At 35.7% G+C, this 15735-nt stretch overlaps 1 protein-coding gene across 1 annotated transcript; it reads right to left on the bottom strand.

The window, feature by feature from the left end:
* Positions 1 to 1276: 1276 nt before the first annotated feature.
* On the bottom strand, positions 1277 to 13633 carry LOC149064710 (PC-esterase domain-containing protein 1A-like). The gene is made up of 8 exons (XM_089254754.1): positions 13505 to 13633; positions 12093 to 12176; positions 8955 to 9034; positions 6553 to 6776; positions 4988 to 5201; positions 2924 to 3093; positions 2528 to 2639; positions 1277 to 1923 (listed from the first exon to the last, which is right to left on the bottom strand). Exons 2-8 carry the CDS (start codon positions 12166 to 12168, stop codon positions 1786 to 1788), a joined length of 1014 nt encoding a protein of 337 aa, XP_089110880.1. The 5' UTR covers positions 12169 to 12176; positions 13505 to 13633; the 3' UTR covers positions 1277 to 1785.
* Positions 13634 to 15735: the final 2102 nt, after the last annotated feature.

Below are 15735 nucleotides of genomic sequence, written 5' to 3' on the forward strand. Positions count from 1 at the left end.
TTAACATTTCATAAGTAAGTTGTAGTTATTTGTTCAATTACTTCGTTTTTCGTGATGTTTCCATGAAATATGAAATCGTGCAATGCTATTATTAAGTTATAATTTTGCCATGACTGGCTATCGCTTTCATTCTGCGAGCAAATTTCCCACATGTTGGATGATGCCATTAATTTTACATTTTTAAGTACTTTTTCCCCTTTATCAAATAAAATTGAATTTTTTCAGGAATATTCATGTCAATTTTCAAGTCATTCTGGCAATCATTCTTTTTTTTACAGTGTTTTGAAATCAGAACCTTAGTTATAATCACCCTGTATATCGTAAGTCATTGCTAATTAATCTGCATTATTTATGCTTCATTAAATACATTATATTCACCTAATTTTTATTACTTTTTGCAAAATAGCTTCCTAATTAAGTATACTGAAAGTAACTGGAGAAAAATTATATGATTAATAATAACATTAAAAAGAATTTTCAAACACACAGTAATCCATTGAGTTAAGCAAAAAATAATTAAATTGCAAAAGTTGATTTTTGTTAAAATGTAATAAATATTTATTGATTAATTAGCATGGGAATAGTGTTAATTACATTAATAAACATTTTATTTTAGTTAATTATTGGAAGTGTTAATGATTTTTCAGAAATTTCATTGTTTTTAATGTTAATACTATTTAAAACAAAAAAAACGGTTTAAACCAAAAAAACCTGATTTAAACCTGGTTTTTTTCAAAAAAAACGGTTTTTTTACCAACCCTGATTCCCATGTATAGTCCATATTTTACCACAACAAAAAAAATGTTTTTATAGAATGACTAGTACAGAATCTGTAACCACAAATTTTGGAATATTGGCTTCCCTGGCCACATTTGGCCAGCAAGCCAAGGGTTGACTGTGTATGGCTTAGGTCAGCATTACACTATAAAATTTTTGTAAACTTGAAAAATTCAACTCTATAAGTGTATCGGATACATTCAAGCAAATGTAAAGAATAGGCTAACAGTTGTTCTTTCTTTTCAAGTTTTGTAAAAGATATTTTATCAAACTATTATAGTGTCATCCCCTTTTATATACTGCCTTATAATTAAGACTTCCGTTTCTAGTTTTTCAATTTTGAAAAATTGAGTTTTTTAACTAATGGGAGAAGAACAAAAGGCCAAACAGGACCTTAAAGCATTTGAGAATTGATACATTGCAAAAAAAAAAAATCCCCATAATTTCTGACTGATGAATGAATTAATCAAAACAAAAAAAGTATAAAAACTGAGAGTTTTGTCATTGAAAAAAGTTTATTGTATACACATCTACCGACTGGCTAATAGAAAAACTTTTACTTGGATAATAACACAACAGTCTGAAAACAAAAAAAAATCTTGAATAATATCAATGTATGTCTAGTATAATTGTATAAATGAAAAACTTTTCAACTTTTTATTTCCGTACAAAATAAATCTTTCTGTACAAAAAAATTCTGTACATTTTTTTTCTTTGGCATAGACCTAATCACATACCTGCATATATATTTCATGCAATATATATCTACACAAATTAAAATAAGCTCTCAAAATATAAGTTTGAACACTTAAAATCACAATTGCTTGAATAAAACATAAAAAGAAATCAAATCAAAAAAGTGCATCAGCATCCACAAAAGAAATGGTGGAAATTTAAAGTTCAAAGAATATATAAGCAAATATATGAAAAAAAAATTTGCCTGTTCTCTATAAAAATACACTTCATCTACCAATATAGTTTGCGTAGCATAATGTGGAAATAATCTGTCTATCTTGCATTGCTCCACTTTGAATGGGTTGGTGGTTTCGGACAGTTGGACCAAACTCGGATGCGTTTGTGAGACTGCTTCAGCTTTTGTTTTTTCTCAAAGTCATGATGAGACATACCCACGGCATTCTTCACTTTCTGAGAAGAGTAGAAAAAAAAATTTTTACTCAAGTAACAAAATTTCACAAGCTTTAAAGGAAATTGCATACTGCAAACAATAGTTAGAGGCACACTGAAATGAAGCGAATGGATGGCATAAATTATTCTTGCTTTTAAAAGGACAAACAGTACCAAAATATTTGTTTGATGGCAAAAAACAAATCTTTCTGGATTTTTTTATTAGATGTTGACATGTTCTAGTAAAATATACTGTATCTCTTGGTCTATATATAGATCAGGGCTGGACAAGTCCCAGGTTTGCCATGGCAAGTAAAAAATTGTTTGCTAAAAAAAATTTGTCACCTAAAATTTTCTTTGTGTAGTTACTAAACAAGGCTGAGAACAGCACAAAATGTTTGGAATTTATAGCAGCATATCTGCCACCAACATGAAAGAAGGTGACTATGTCCTGAAAAAGTCAAAAGAAGCATTATTTTCTACCTTTCTCTTAGGGTAAAAATTTCTTTTGGAGACTAAAAATCATTTTGGCAATGTATGTAAATGTATATCAGGAAATAAACAAATGATTACAACGAAATTCTTAATTTGATTTCAAAATATGTTCAGCTGAATTGGAACTCACTTTAGGCACATCATTGTGTTTCAAGTTTTCAACACTATGAGATGAATCTTCTTCTACATCATCCCCTACATTTGATTCAGTAAGAGTTCTTTGTGTTATCGTGGACTCATACCTTTGTTCAAAAAAAATTGAAAACGATAAATGTTAGTAAACCAAATTAATTGATAAGATCATCATTGCCACCTGGCAGTCGAGTGGTTAGGGAACTGGCTTCTCACTGTGCAGGTCTGGGTTCGAATCCCAGTTCGGGCATGGATGTTTACTAACACTAACAAATTCCCTGGACGGATCATACTGATCCCTTGGGAATACGTGTGGATCACATTATTATTATTATATCAAAAGTTCGAGGGACACTGATTTTATAGAATAATTTCAACAAAATTTAAGCTGCACCTGTGAGGAAGAGGAAATCCCCAAGACAGCGATATGTGGGTCAACAGTAGATTTGTCACATAACGTACTGCTGTCGGAAGCCAATGAATTCCATCTGAAGCTCGCCTATGCAACTGCATTCTAAGATGATAATGAACGTCTAGTACATCATATCCATGTGCCAAAACTACCTATGATTCAAGAGATCAAAATTCATTCAATGAGGAAAATTCTAATGGTATAATTGGATTCAATATAAAATGGAAAAAAATAAATACCTTCAAGCACACACAATGGGAAAAAACTAGTGCAAAAATGTTTGTCTATGCTAATTTTATGAAGCACATTACAGCTTTTGAAAAGTTTAAAGGCTGAAACACGCTACACTGACGTGACATGTTAATCGTGTCATGTCAGAGACGTTGTGAATTCTGATTCTTGGAAATTCTGTGACGTGAAATTCCCACGAATCAGAATTTACAATGTACCAGACATAATGTGAAATCACGCCACGTCAGTGTAGTGTGTTACAGCCTTAAGACTCAGCACATGTACAGTCAATTGCTCGTTATAATAACTCCTCATTCGGTCTTAAACGGTCATTGTATCAAAGGGAAAACATATAGCAATAATCGTTATATGAAAACATTAGGGACTTATTCCCCTAATTGTTATTAATGAATGGTCGCTATAACATGGGGTAGTTATTACAAGCATCGACTGTATTTATATAAGTTTTCATGGTAAATTAAAGCATCGAAATCAACAGAAAAAAAATGCTGTTTACTTTTTTTTTACATGGCTTCTCATGAATGTGAGGACTTGATAAACCAAGACTTGGCCAATCCCAGGGGCCAGGTCAGCATAACCACTAAAAAATCAACTTTAGCACCTAAAATTTTGTGTGGTTACTAAATTGGTGTCTCAGGACAACTCAATTTTTTTAGAAATTATGTTAGCATGTCTCTACCCAAAAAAGAATGACCAAAATCTGGAAAAGTTTAAAAAAGAAGTTCAGACAGGTTTTTTTTTTAACTGTAAGATTACTCTTAAAAATTTAGATGGGACCTAAATTATTTTTCAATTTATCGAGCCTTGTATTAGAGCAAAAGAATTTGAAGTTGATCTCAAACAGGTGCTGAAAAGTTGTCACATCAGAGATTGACATGAATCAAACAACAGTTTGACAAGAACGAAAAGCTTTAAGAACTATAGAGCCACAATATGTGGGTTCAAAACTCAATATGCTATGCATAGCTGCCAAATTTGGGGAATGAGAATTAGAGAGATTTTCGAGCGAATACAAATCCTATACAAAAACAAATATAAAGGGGATTTCTGAAAACGAATACAGGAATTTTCATTGATAAAAGTAAAATTTCAGAGATTTTTTTTCCCCTTGCAAAAACACGGCATCAAAAAGTCAATTAGTCCCAAGTCGCCAATCATCGCTACCCAATAGCTTATAAATTACTTTTATACCATTGCTATTCCAAAATTCTCGCCAACAAAGAAATCGCCATCAGGCCCAAATGATGACATACAGGCTCAACAGGAATGGTCAAAGCAGATAAAATTTGTCTTACGTATTTCAGAGTTGAAAGGCACGAATTGACACTGGCTGTTTGGTCAATTTTGTCTCGCATCCCACTCCCCAAAAATTATTTCTTTTTTTTTTCTTTTTTTTGTGATTTGTGGCAATGGGGACAGTTCGCATTATGCTTGTTGCATCATTTCTGGGATAAAAACAAAAGCAACGTCTTTTTTTCTGGGTAAATTCTTTTGGAATAATTTTTTCCCAAAAGTAGGGACTTTTTACAATCACCATAGAAAAGCAAGAGATATAAGAATTTTCGGAGGATGGAGCAGAAATTCAGGAGACTCCCAAAAAATCTGGGAGATTTTTCATACCTAGCACATAGCTGACACCAATTTTTTCCTGAAGAAAAAATTTTTCAAATATTTTTAACAAAAAGAATTGTTAGGATCCGGAAGAGAGATCCTCCTTAAATAATAAAGCATATAATATAGTTCCAAGATGAAAACTTTAAAGCTCAATCATTATAACAGAGAAAATATACATACTTTCTGACAATAGGTGTTGGCTTCCATGACGTGAAAGCGGAGGCAATACTTCAAGAAGTCCAGCTGAACAACCAAAAAGCCACCCATGATACTAGAAGATATAGGTGGAGTTGTGACCCAAATAACTAAACATTTCTTACTGAGAACTCTATTTAGGTGCTTCATCAACTTAATCATATTTTCTTTGTACTGGCTGACACCATTTGGACCCCACCTGCAAACACATATTTAAAAAACAAATCCAAACTAAAAAAAAAGTCATTACTAACAAAGGTTGGCAGGTTTTTGATGTATGGCAGTTTTCAATGGTTTCAACTGTCACATCAAAAACCTCAAACATTGTTTTTCAACATGAAAATTCCCATTGGAAATGCACACGTTAATTGCATGTAATGTTATACAAAGAATAAATACTTAATATGATTGTAAAATAATTTTCTACCCTCTGCAGAATTATTTTGAACAATATATATATGGGTTTTTTTTCCTTATAAAATATGCAGTTTGAATAAAGCATAGCATAAACGATGAAGGAAAAACTATGGAATAATTTGATATTCCTCAATTCAAAATGATTCTTGACCCCCTCCAAAATTTCTTCAACTGTTTATATATGTGTATAGATATAAACATCTGCTGTACTCTTTTTATAACAGATAGGTGTTTAAAAAGTTCTTTTACACCATATATGTAATGTTGATTTTCCGTTATTAAATTATCTAGATAATCACTGATGCTTAAAACAATACCCTTATTGAGTGCATAACATTAGAATATATCTAGCAATCAAAATACTAAATAGTAGGACTAAAATGTCCTTTAATTTGGCAGTGCCGGCTCGTATATGATGCTTAAGAAATTCCTGTTCTTATTCTCAGTGCAAAAATAAGAATAACTAAGTTTGGCAGTGATATGATATATTTACTAGCATTTATAATGTGTCAAGTTTTCTAATTGGAGCTGTATCTAAACGTGCAAAACAAATGCTTTGAGTAACAAGTCCAGCCAGCTCTGCTTTGATTGAAAACTCTTTACAACTCAGGGGATTTATACAACATGAGCTAAGAAATTTTTAGGTGAGAATAAATGAGTTTCATTATTGTATTAACAGATGCTGCATCAGAATTTTTATATGGAGTAAAATTTTGGGCAGATCAGAAAATTTAAAATATCAAAATAGATGTTTTTTCTCAGTAATTATAATTCAAAATATAAAACACTTTAAGCTACATAAAAGTAAGTGTTTTGTTATTATTAACATATCTATCGGGTGAAAAAATTTATTTGACAACACTAACAATACGTTTTAGGCTGTTGCAATACCGAGTTGGTTTCTGCAGTCAAAAACCTAACCCTGATGCCCTATCACACATATTTTGAATAAACAGCTCTATTTTGCTTAGCAAATTGAACACGGCAATGAGTAGTTCAGATAAATAAACCATAAAATTAATAACAGTTTTTGAAGTTAAGAACCCAACTCTGTTGCTAACATTATTAAAGTTAATAACATTATATTCATGCATTAACAACATTTTATAAGCAAAAAAGGTGTTCATAAACACCTGCATAGATCCCAAAGGCAAGAGTTCATGATTATCACATCTGGTTGTCCACCTGCCATCGCCTTGTCCAACACTTCTTCAACATATTCATTGAACACTCTTGTGATGAAATAATACTCGAAACAATGCAATTTTGACAGAAGCCTTCTCTCTTCTCTGTAATCCCGCCCATTCATCTTTCTTCCATGGCTCACCAAAGTGTCATTGTACACTGAATTTTGCATCTGAAATTAGAAGTATATGATGCATATATAGATATCTCAAATCAATTACAGTTGAACTTGGTTAATTCCAAGTCCAAAGTCATTGGAAGAAAGTTTGAATTATCTAAAATTCAAATTATCCAATATTAGTCTATCCCGGATCTGTAAAATGACTATAAATTGCAACTTAACAATAATATAGGATAATAACTATTAATTGTACTTATTAATAACTGATAACTATAAATTAAAATTTTCTATTAGTTACAAAACTGTGTTTTCCAAATTTTAATAATTTATAATTATCATATGTAATTGATCTTAGCTCTGCTACATTATTCCCCTGTTATGGAATCAGCATTTCTGCAGAATTCTTTGACCATGCTCAAAGCCAGATTTGTGAAAACAGTTCATACATATGATCCCCCATTAAGAAACAGTTTCCCAAATTTTGCTCATCATTCTTATGCTATTAAGGAAATATACTTTCATTAAGGTATTACGATCTGAACTTTCAGATACTTTCTGATACTCTTAATGATGAGATTCAGATTTTGAATGTTGCAACCTGATCCACAGGTTGAAAATGCATAATTGATATTAAGTGGTACACAGTCTCGACGTATTCCAGCTGAACGACAGGGCATTAAATTATCAAATAGAGAAAAAAAAGATCACATTGAAACTTTTATTATTCTTTAAATATTTGTTGTTTAACAACTTGATCGAGAAAAGTCAAGTCTGACACTGGTAGAATTTTTCCCAAAATAAATTTTATCATACAAAAATCATGATTTTTTCCCCTCCAACTTTAAATTATCCCCAAAATTTGAAAAAAGTTTGAATTAAGCAAGAAATTTTAACATTAATTCCATAGAAAACTCAAGGGGAATCCATAAAAAGTTTGAATTATCCAAAACTTGAATTAACTAAGTCGTACCGTACACGTGAATAGAAAGATTTAGAAAGACAACGATGCTATTTTGCAACATTATTAAATTTAACAAATTTTTTCACATGCTGCAGGTTGTTCATTGTACTTTATTATAAAAAAAAAACTGCTGTCATGCATTGGCTGCACTAAGAAAAATTATCAAAGGGAAAAAGTTTATGTAGGGATCTTTCATTAAAGTGAAGTTTAATTTAAGGATTAATAGGGATTTTTTCTATGCAGAGATGAAAAATTGGAAGAATCCGGGGCCTGCCATCCTGATGATTATAAAAAAATAATCTGCGAGACAAGGAGCGGTTCTCCTGTGGATTGTTTCATGGATATTGGGGGAAGAAGAACTGCCCATCAATCCATGAGAAGTATACTTGAGACCACAACGTAAAAAGGAAAATTTAGGGCATTTTTTTCCCTTTCAATAGCTAATCACAGGCATGCATTCAATAAATTTTTTAATTTTAGTGGGGCTGTCATGGTGCTCTTTGTGTTTATTATTATTTGAGTGGGATATCAAGGTTTACATGGGTAACGAGTGTGTTTTAGTGAATTTCGTAGTTTAATTCACATATTTCAGCATGAATTTCATTATTTGTGATGTTTCCAGCCAAATGACAGAAATGTGCCTCGATTCCCGAAGAACTGAGGAATAATTTAAATTATGTTTGCCTCCCGTCTTTGATTATTGCAATATATAAATAATGTTCGCAGTGGTCAGTTAAAATTATTTGGTTTTACGGAATGCAATATTATTACTCAGTCACTGATTGTGATTGAACAAGAACAATTCAAATGATTTCAAGAACAAATTGCACATATTTTTCTTCAGACATAACATCCAGACAAACACATCTGCAGCAGATTAACAATTTTTTTTCACAAGAGTACATTTTAATATGTGAATTTGAAATTGAGTTCGATCAATCTTGAACTGCTAAATGAGTTCCTTATTTGGCGAGCGAAAATATTATTAATCAGTTATTTTGTATGAAAAACTACTTTCTTATTTTTCGGTTAATAAAATGAAAGTATTACATGTTTTTGTGATCATATTGCAATTATTTTTCAAAAATCAATATAAAAAAATAACTTTTCACATGTCAAAGGTCATTTTCCTCGCTCTTTTTTTCCAAGAACATTGCACATTCATACTTCTGGCATGAGGGGGGGGTGAACGATTGTATAAACATAAACTACATGTATATTACAAATTTTCAATGCACACATATCTCTCTAATACATAAGATACTTACTTTTCCCTTCAAAGGCCCTAGATGGATTATTTCAGAGTTGGAGTAAAGGCATAACAAGTCCTTATATATGGCACGAACGTCTGAAACAAATAAAGTTTAACACTAAGTACCTCATTGGAATGCAATGAATATTCAAAGTTACCATTAAACATTTTATCAGGTGCATGTACTCAGTGAGACGGATGAAGAAGAATTATTTTTTTCAATGAAACACTTCTTTCTCACAATGCTCAAGGGACTGGATAACAAAATATTGTTATACCAGATTTATCCTTAACTTAGAATTGGAATATATTAACATTATAGAAAATGTATCATGACTGGAGAGCGATATCATCATAAGGGTAGGTGACTATCATAATAGGGGGTATTGCTACACTGCATTTTCACTGCATTAATAGGGGGATTCCAAGGTACATGCACATCTAATAATGAACACATGTGCAGGGCTGTCTTAAAAGCATCATGGGCCCCTTGCCAAGTGATTTTTCTGAGGCCCTACCTGACAAATTCTTGAAAAATTCAACTACTTCTCATCTTTCTCAGACACCTTTTCTCTTGAGAAACCCATGCATTAAGACGGCACTGCACATGTGGCTTCCTCTGCCATGTACTTGCCTTGCACCTGCCCAGAGGCAGATTTCTTTTTGTTCCTCTCTCGTTCTAGTCTAATTTTCTTGACCACTCCTTCCTCTAATTTGCCACCCTTGGCTACAACCTGCTTGGTTCCGACTCCTATAAATATGCTTGTGCCTAATGTCTCACACACTCTCTATGTCACTCTTTTGATCATTCACTAACCTACTACTTTACTGCACACCAACTCCCGTCCTATGGCAATTTCCAACCAGTGGAGTTGGGTGGGAAATGAAGGCACCAACAATTGATGGTGGCCCCATGCTTAGTAGGTAAAGAACTTGATTCCAATGGTCTTACCTAACCCGGATTCAACCCCGTGGACCCTGGTGGTAATCCTCATGGTAAAGACGAGCATCTTACCACTGCTCCACTTTTGAGTGGTGCCACATTCCTTCACTGGTCTGGTCCCTCACTTTCTAGGTCATTTTTGATCATTCACATGTTCTATAGGTCACTCTTGTTCACTCACATGCAGGGGCAGCTTGAGCTCACATGCCGCACACATACAAAGCCTCATTTGCCACCACCAATGACAAACCTGGTGGAAGGTTGAAAGAATTTTTGTCTAGGAGCTCTGGGATAAATCTAAATTTCAATCAACAAAAAATGTATTTGACAAAAAAAAATTCTTTACAAAAAATGTATTCTTTTTAAACAAACTGACCCGGTTTTCTGTTTCAACGTTATAATGCTGAAATACCTACTCCAAAAGGCTCCCTAGGCAGAAACTAGCCGTTGGGGGGGGGGAGGGGGTTCTGGAGGTCCAGACCTGAACAAGAACTCTAATTCTTTCTTTGCCTTTACTTGACCACTCCTGGGAGCCCAAAAACCCACAATTGGCCCTTTTGATAGTCCATTCTTGTTTCTGATATTAGAACCCCAGGTCCCTTTCTGTTCCTGCAAGTTTTCTCAACATTATCATTATCCAGGTATGGCTCAAAAGAGTGAAAGCACTGGTGTCTTGCGAATTTTTCTTATTCAAAAATTTTAAATATTTATATGTTCCAACAAAAAAGCCTAGACTGCCACTCCTTACAATATTGCAACCTTGCTTAAGCCACCACTCTTTACAGTATTGCAACCTTGCTTAAGCCACCACTCTTTACAGTATTGCAACCTTGCTTAAGCCACCACTCTTTACAGTATTGCAACCTTGCTTAAGCCACCACTCTTTACAGTATTGCAACCTTGCTTAAGCCACCACTGCTCACATGCTTGCAACTGGGACACTCATTCGCATGCTTGCTACTGGGAAACTCATTCAGGCACTCACTGACATAGTATTTTGCTCTTTAGGCACAGACGGATTTATGTGGTGGGCTATACAAATTTTACTGTCCTTCTCTCATTCAACTTTAAGATCGGAGGCTCTGTCCAATGAGGGATATAAGCCCTTTACCCAGAGGGGCTCTGCCACACTGAAGAGAGCAGAGTGCACCGGGCCGGAAGGCCTGGATGCCAAACTCCCCCCCCCCCCCCCCCAGTCTGGAGCTCCCAGCCCTCAGTTCTTATGATTGGGGCTCAGGGCAGCGAGGCCCAGGCACCCTACCTCCATTGTCCGGAGCAACTTGTAGCCCCCCTCACCCCAGGGCAAGCCCAGGAGGGGCCCACAAGCCCAAATAAATGCTGAAACTGCCCCTAGTCACACCCCCAGCAACCCATGTCCACCATTCCCCAGGATGTTTATTTATCAATATCGAAACAAATTTACAGAATTTGCAGTTAGTAAGCACTTTTGATCATACTTGTTACCACTGGCGGTGCAAAAGTTGCCTCTGTTTGGTGCGGATTAGACACAATTTATGGTACTGCCACACGACAGATATATGCCCTTTCAGGCGCAGTTTAGTCAGCGCAAGTGTCTGATGTGGCCAGCCCGGGTGCTGGGCCACTGCTGATGTGGCCCCTTTCTCATTCAACTAGTTTTCTTAGCCATTCATTCTTAAAATTTGTTGCCCCTTTGAACTTATCACCTTGGATCAATAAGGTCCACTAAGCACCACCACTCCCCATAAATGTGCCACCATACCTGGCTAGTCCAAAAAGTGATAAAGGATTTTTAAAAAGATAAGGACACGTCTCTATCTGTTACTGGACCAGGCAATTGTGCAAACCGGCTCACTCATACTCTGATCTATATTATATTTAAAATGTTAGTTTAATATCTAATAAATAAATAATATTAAAATTCAACTTATAAATGGGTTGGCAGTGCTTCAGTGGTAATCATTCAGTGATACTCAGACATAATAATACATTTTTTTAAAAAGTTGAAGAAATTTTATCTGTGAGGAAGTCTTGCGTTAATTAAGATATCTGTTCCAACAAAAAAAATAAAATAAAATAAATTTGGAAAATACCGATTACAAATCTTTGATAGGTTTTAAACAGTCTTCCACATCAAAAACTCGTGAACCTGGATAATAGAAAGACAAATACATGGGAGAATGTCTGTAGGGTACTAACCAACTCAGTAGAGATAAAGCATAAAAAACTTACTAGAATCCCCAATTAACACCACTTTCTTTTCCTTCAACAGAGAGTGCAAATCTTCTTTCATAAATATGTCAGTCATTTTTCTGCCTAGAAAATATTTCAATTAATCTACATTCGAATATTAAGAAAACTGACAAAATTTATACTCAGTATTAAAAATTCTCATAAAATAATCAAAACAGGGAGTGATATAATCATCAATTTATGAATATCAGGCTTACACTGTGAGGCCACAAATACAGAATTTTCGACAATTTTTGAAAAAAGATTAAGCACAGTAAAAAAAATTTTGGAAATTATGTCAAAATGTCAACCAATATGGAAAGAAGTCACTCCTCCTCCCCCCACCAAAAAACATTATTTTGGGAACACTCAGTACCTCTTTAGTATGATGGGCAATGCACAGATTGGAAAAAAAAAATTGGATTAGGGTGGAGTGGGAAGGAGCATGTGTCCCCATACTATTCCCACAGACTAGGGTTAAACCACCCAGAAGTTTCACTTCTATCGAGAGCAGGAACAGGCTTAAGTATTTTGCGGCCCAGTGCAAAAAGAGACTTGCTGCCCCTCTGAACAGGAGTTTCCCAATACCAGAGGGTGTCTATGGGTACTCTGGTGCCCACCAGGTTCACATGGGCGCCTGAGAACGACTGTTAAGGCCACTACTACTTTATGGTGATAAAAAATTATGGTCATCCAGTAATAAATATGGGCAAAGTGTCCGCTGTCCAGTAAAGAAATTGTGAGTGCGCGCTCAGTTCAGATGCTTAAATTTTTAGTTCTGTCAGGGCTGACAAACTGATTATCTACCCAGGGCCTCAACCTTAGAGGTTCTCTATCTTGGACTGCATTTTAAGCTATTGCTTTGTTAGGAAGAGTAAGTCAAAATGTAAGCGAAACATCTTTTTCCTCTTTTGCGGCCTTTGCACCTGCCTAACTACGGCCCTGATTAAGCGCGATTCTCAATTTTTTTTTTTTCATTGGGTAGTACCAGTATACTGTCCGTTAAATCTTGTGAATGCCCGGATTATTCTGATTTAAGCGTGGATGCCCTCTGAATTATTCCGATTCATAATGTGGACCATAAAGGTTGCAACCAGAGGTCTTGGTGCTAACTTGGCGCCTATAGGTTTTTCACCTAGAAATTAAAGTAATTGGCATTTACACTGACCATAGATAAGTGAATTAGAAGGATAGATACCCAGGTTAAGGGCACCTGTACAGCTACTTCAAGGGGCTTTGGAATCGGGGGGGGGGGGTCCCAGAACATCTCAATGCCCGGGAAGCCCATGATGCTGTTGAGATTGCTCTTGGCGGGCCATGTGCTTTAGAGTTAGAATCGCGTATTATCATGTAATAGCAATACATGAAACATTGATAAAATATTTTACGAAAAATAATTGAATAAATTTTACCAAGTTGCTTTGCAAGTATTTAGAGTTTGATTAAAATAAACATCAAAGATCACAATGTTTCGCTCTTGGATTTTTCGTTGTCAAAGAACTTGCCTCTCAGTGTTTACGAATAACGCGCTTATTCCACTTGTTGCCACACGCAACTGATCAAATAGTTCACATTGAAAAAAACAAAAAAAAATTAATAATTAATGAAATTTTCCATTCGAAAAAAAAAATTAATAATTTGGATATGTATTTACTTTTCGAGTTCGTGTAAAATTTCTGCTGAAATTCAAATTTCGCGCTGGTTTTATATGATTGTTTATTCTTGCTATTTGAGATTTTAATTTTTGTCAGTAGATGGCAGCAGTATACACTTGATGAATTTTGATTCTGAGTCTGAAGAGAACTACGGAATATTCCTGATTGCTGTTAAATGGTCAATTGAATGGTCATCAAATTTGTCAATTATCAATGAAACTTCTAAAAAAGTTCGGGAAAGGGTGGCAAAGGGAGTGGGATTTCTGCGGTAATGAACTGTGTGTTACTTTGAATGACCACTTTTTTGTGGTCATTCTTTTTTTTCACTCACATAACTGCACACTTTATTGGTCATTCACGCTATTGCACACTTTCTCGGTCATTCTTTTGGTTACCCGTACATGCTTGCACACTTCCTTGGTTATTGTTTTGGTCAGTCACATGCATACCCCCTTCATGGGATTGATACGGCTCTAGCTCGGTCATGGCCCCCACATCCTGAAGCAGGGCCCCTAGGCTGGGATTTTTTACAGGCCCTCCCGACCAGACTTTCACGGGGACCCCTTTATGATGCATTTATAGCGTGAAAAACAAAAAAATGATTAAAATCACCTCGGGCCCCATGGCTGGAGTCTTGTCAGTCCAACCCTTGTGGGGGCCATGAGTTCGGTCATCCAGGACAATTCTCATCATTTTTTGTTTATTCACGCAGTAAATTCACTATGGCGAGACCACTGAGCTATAAGTAACTTATTACTGAGCTATAAGTAACTTATACTATGGCGCCCACTGAGCTATAAGTAACTTATACTATGGCGCCCACTGAGCTATAAGTAACTTATACTATGGCACTGAGCTATAAGTAACTTATACTATGGCGCCACTGAGCTATAAGTAACTTATACTATGGTGCCCACTGAGCTATAAGTAACTTTACTTATAGTTCAGTGGGCGAGACCCGTCAAAGATCCCAGCCTTTGGTCCCGCAGCAGGATGTGAGGGCCATGCTCACATCTTGCAAACTTCATTGGTCACGCTTTTGGTCATTCGTTCAGGGCCGTCTCAAGAGCATCATGGGCCCCCGGGCAGAGTGATTTTTCTGAGACCTCTACCTAGCTAGAGATGCGTGTTTACCAATTTACATGCTTGATCCCAAAAATTTTAGCCTAATCTGCCATAAACTTTTCATAGTGTTAGTTAATGATATTTAATGAATAATATTTCTACTGTTATAAGCCTTATAGCTCTCTGTGGCAAGACTTTTTTTTCAACGGAAAGATCGGTTCGCATTCACGCCTCGAAGTTGGAAACCGCAGAAAATCAATTTCAACCGACCGACACTGTGTCGCCATAGGGGGTTAGAACCCGGGTTCTCGCGATGCGAGTCCATCGCTAAGATCGCGTGACCGTGCAGCAGCAATCTTTTGATCACTCTCTGACTTGTACCCTCGTTCTCTTGGTCATTTTTTTGTCATTCACATGTTCGTAAACTTGGTCAATCGATTTTCGGTTTAGGTCAGTCTTTCGGTTAGTCACTGTCCTGGTCCTTGTCTCTGGAGGTCACTGTTAAGGTAATTCACATGCTCTCACCCAGTTCTGGTCACTCGTTTGGTCAATCATTGACCTAGTCCCTTGCTGTCTAGATAATTCACATGTTCGGGCATAGTTTTTGTTACTCGCGTACTTGGAAAGTCATTCACAAACGTAGTCTCTCGCTTTCTAGGCAGAGGTGGATTTATGGTTTTACTGCCTACGGGCGAAAAAAATTTTGCTGCCTTTCTTTTATTGAACTAATTTTCTTGATCACTCATTCCTCAAATTTGCTGTCCCTGCGAACTTACAGCCCGGTGCTAAGCCAGAATCCCCCCCCCCCACCCTTAAAATATATCTCTGTACACAGCAACCCTGACCGATATCATGAATTTAGAAAGCGCCTTTCCACAGCCCATTATTTGAGATTACAGAGGGCCCACCTGGAGGCAGTGCCG

Source organism: Pholcus phalangioides, unplaced genomic scaffold (genome assembly GCF_987345545.1).
Source record: "Pholcus phalangioides strain wild (caught in Gottingen) unplaced genomic scaffold, Ppha-v1.0 ptg000042l_1, whole genome shotgun sequence".
Taxonomy (NCBI): domain Eukaryota; kingdom Metazoa; phylum Arthropoda; class Arachnida; order Araneae; family Pholcidae; genus Pholcus; species Pholcus phalangioides.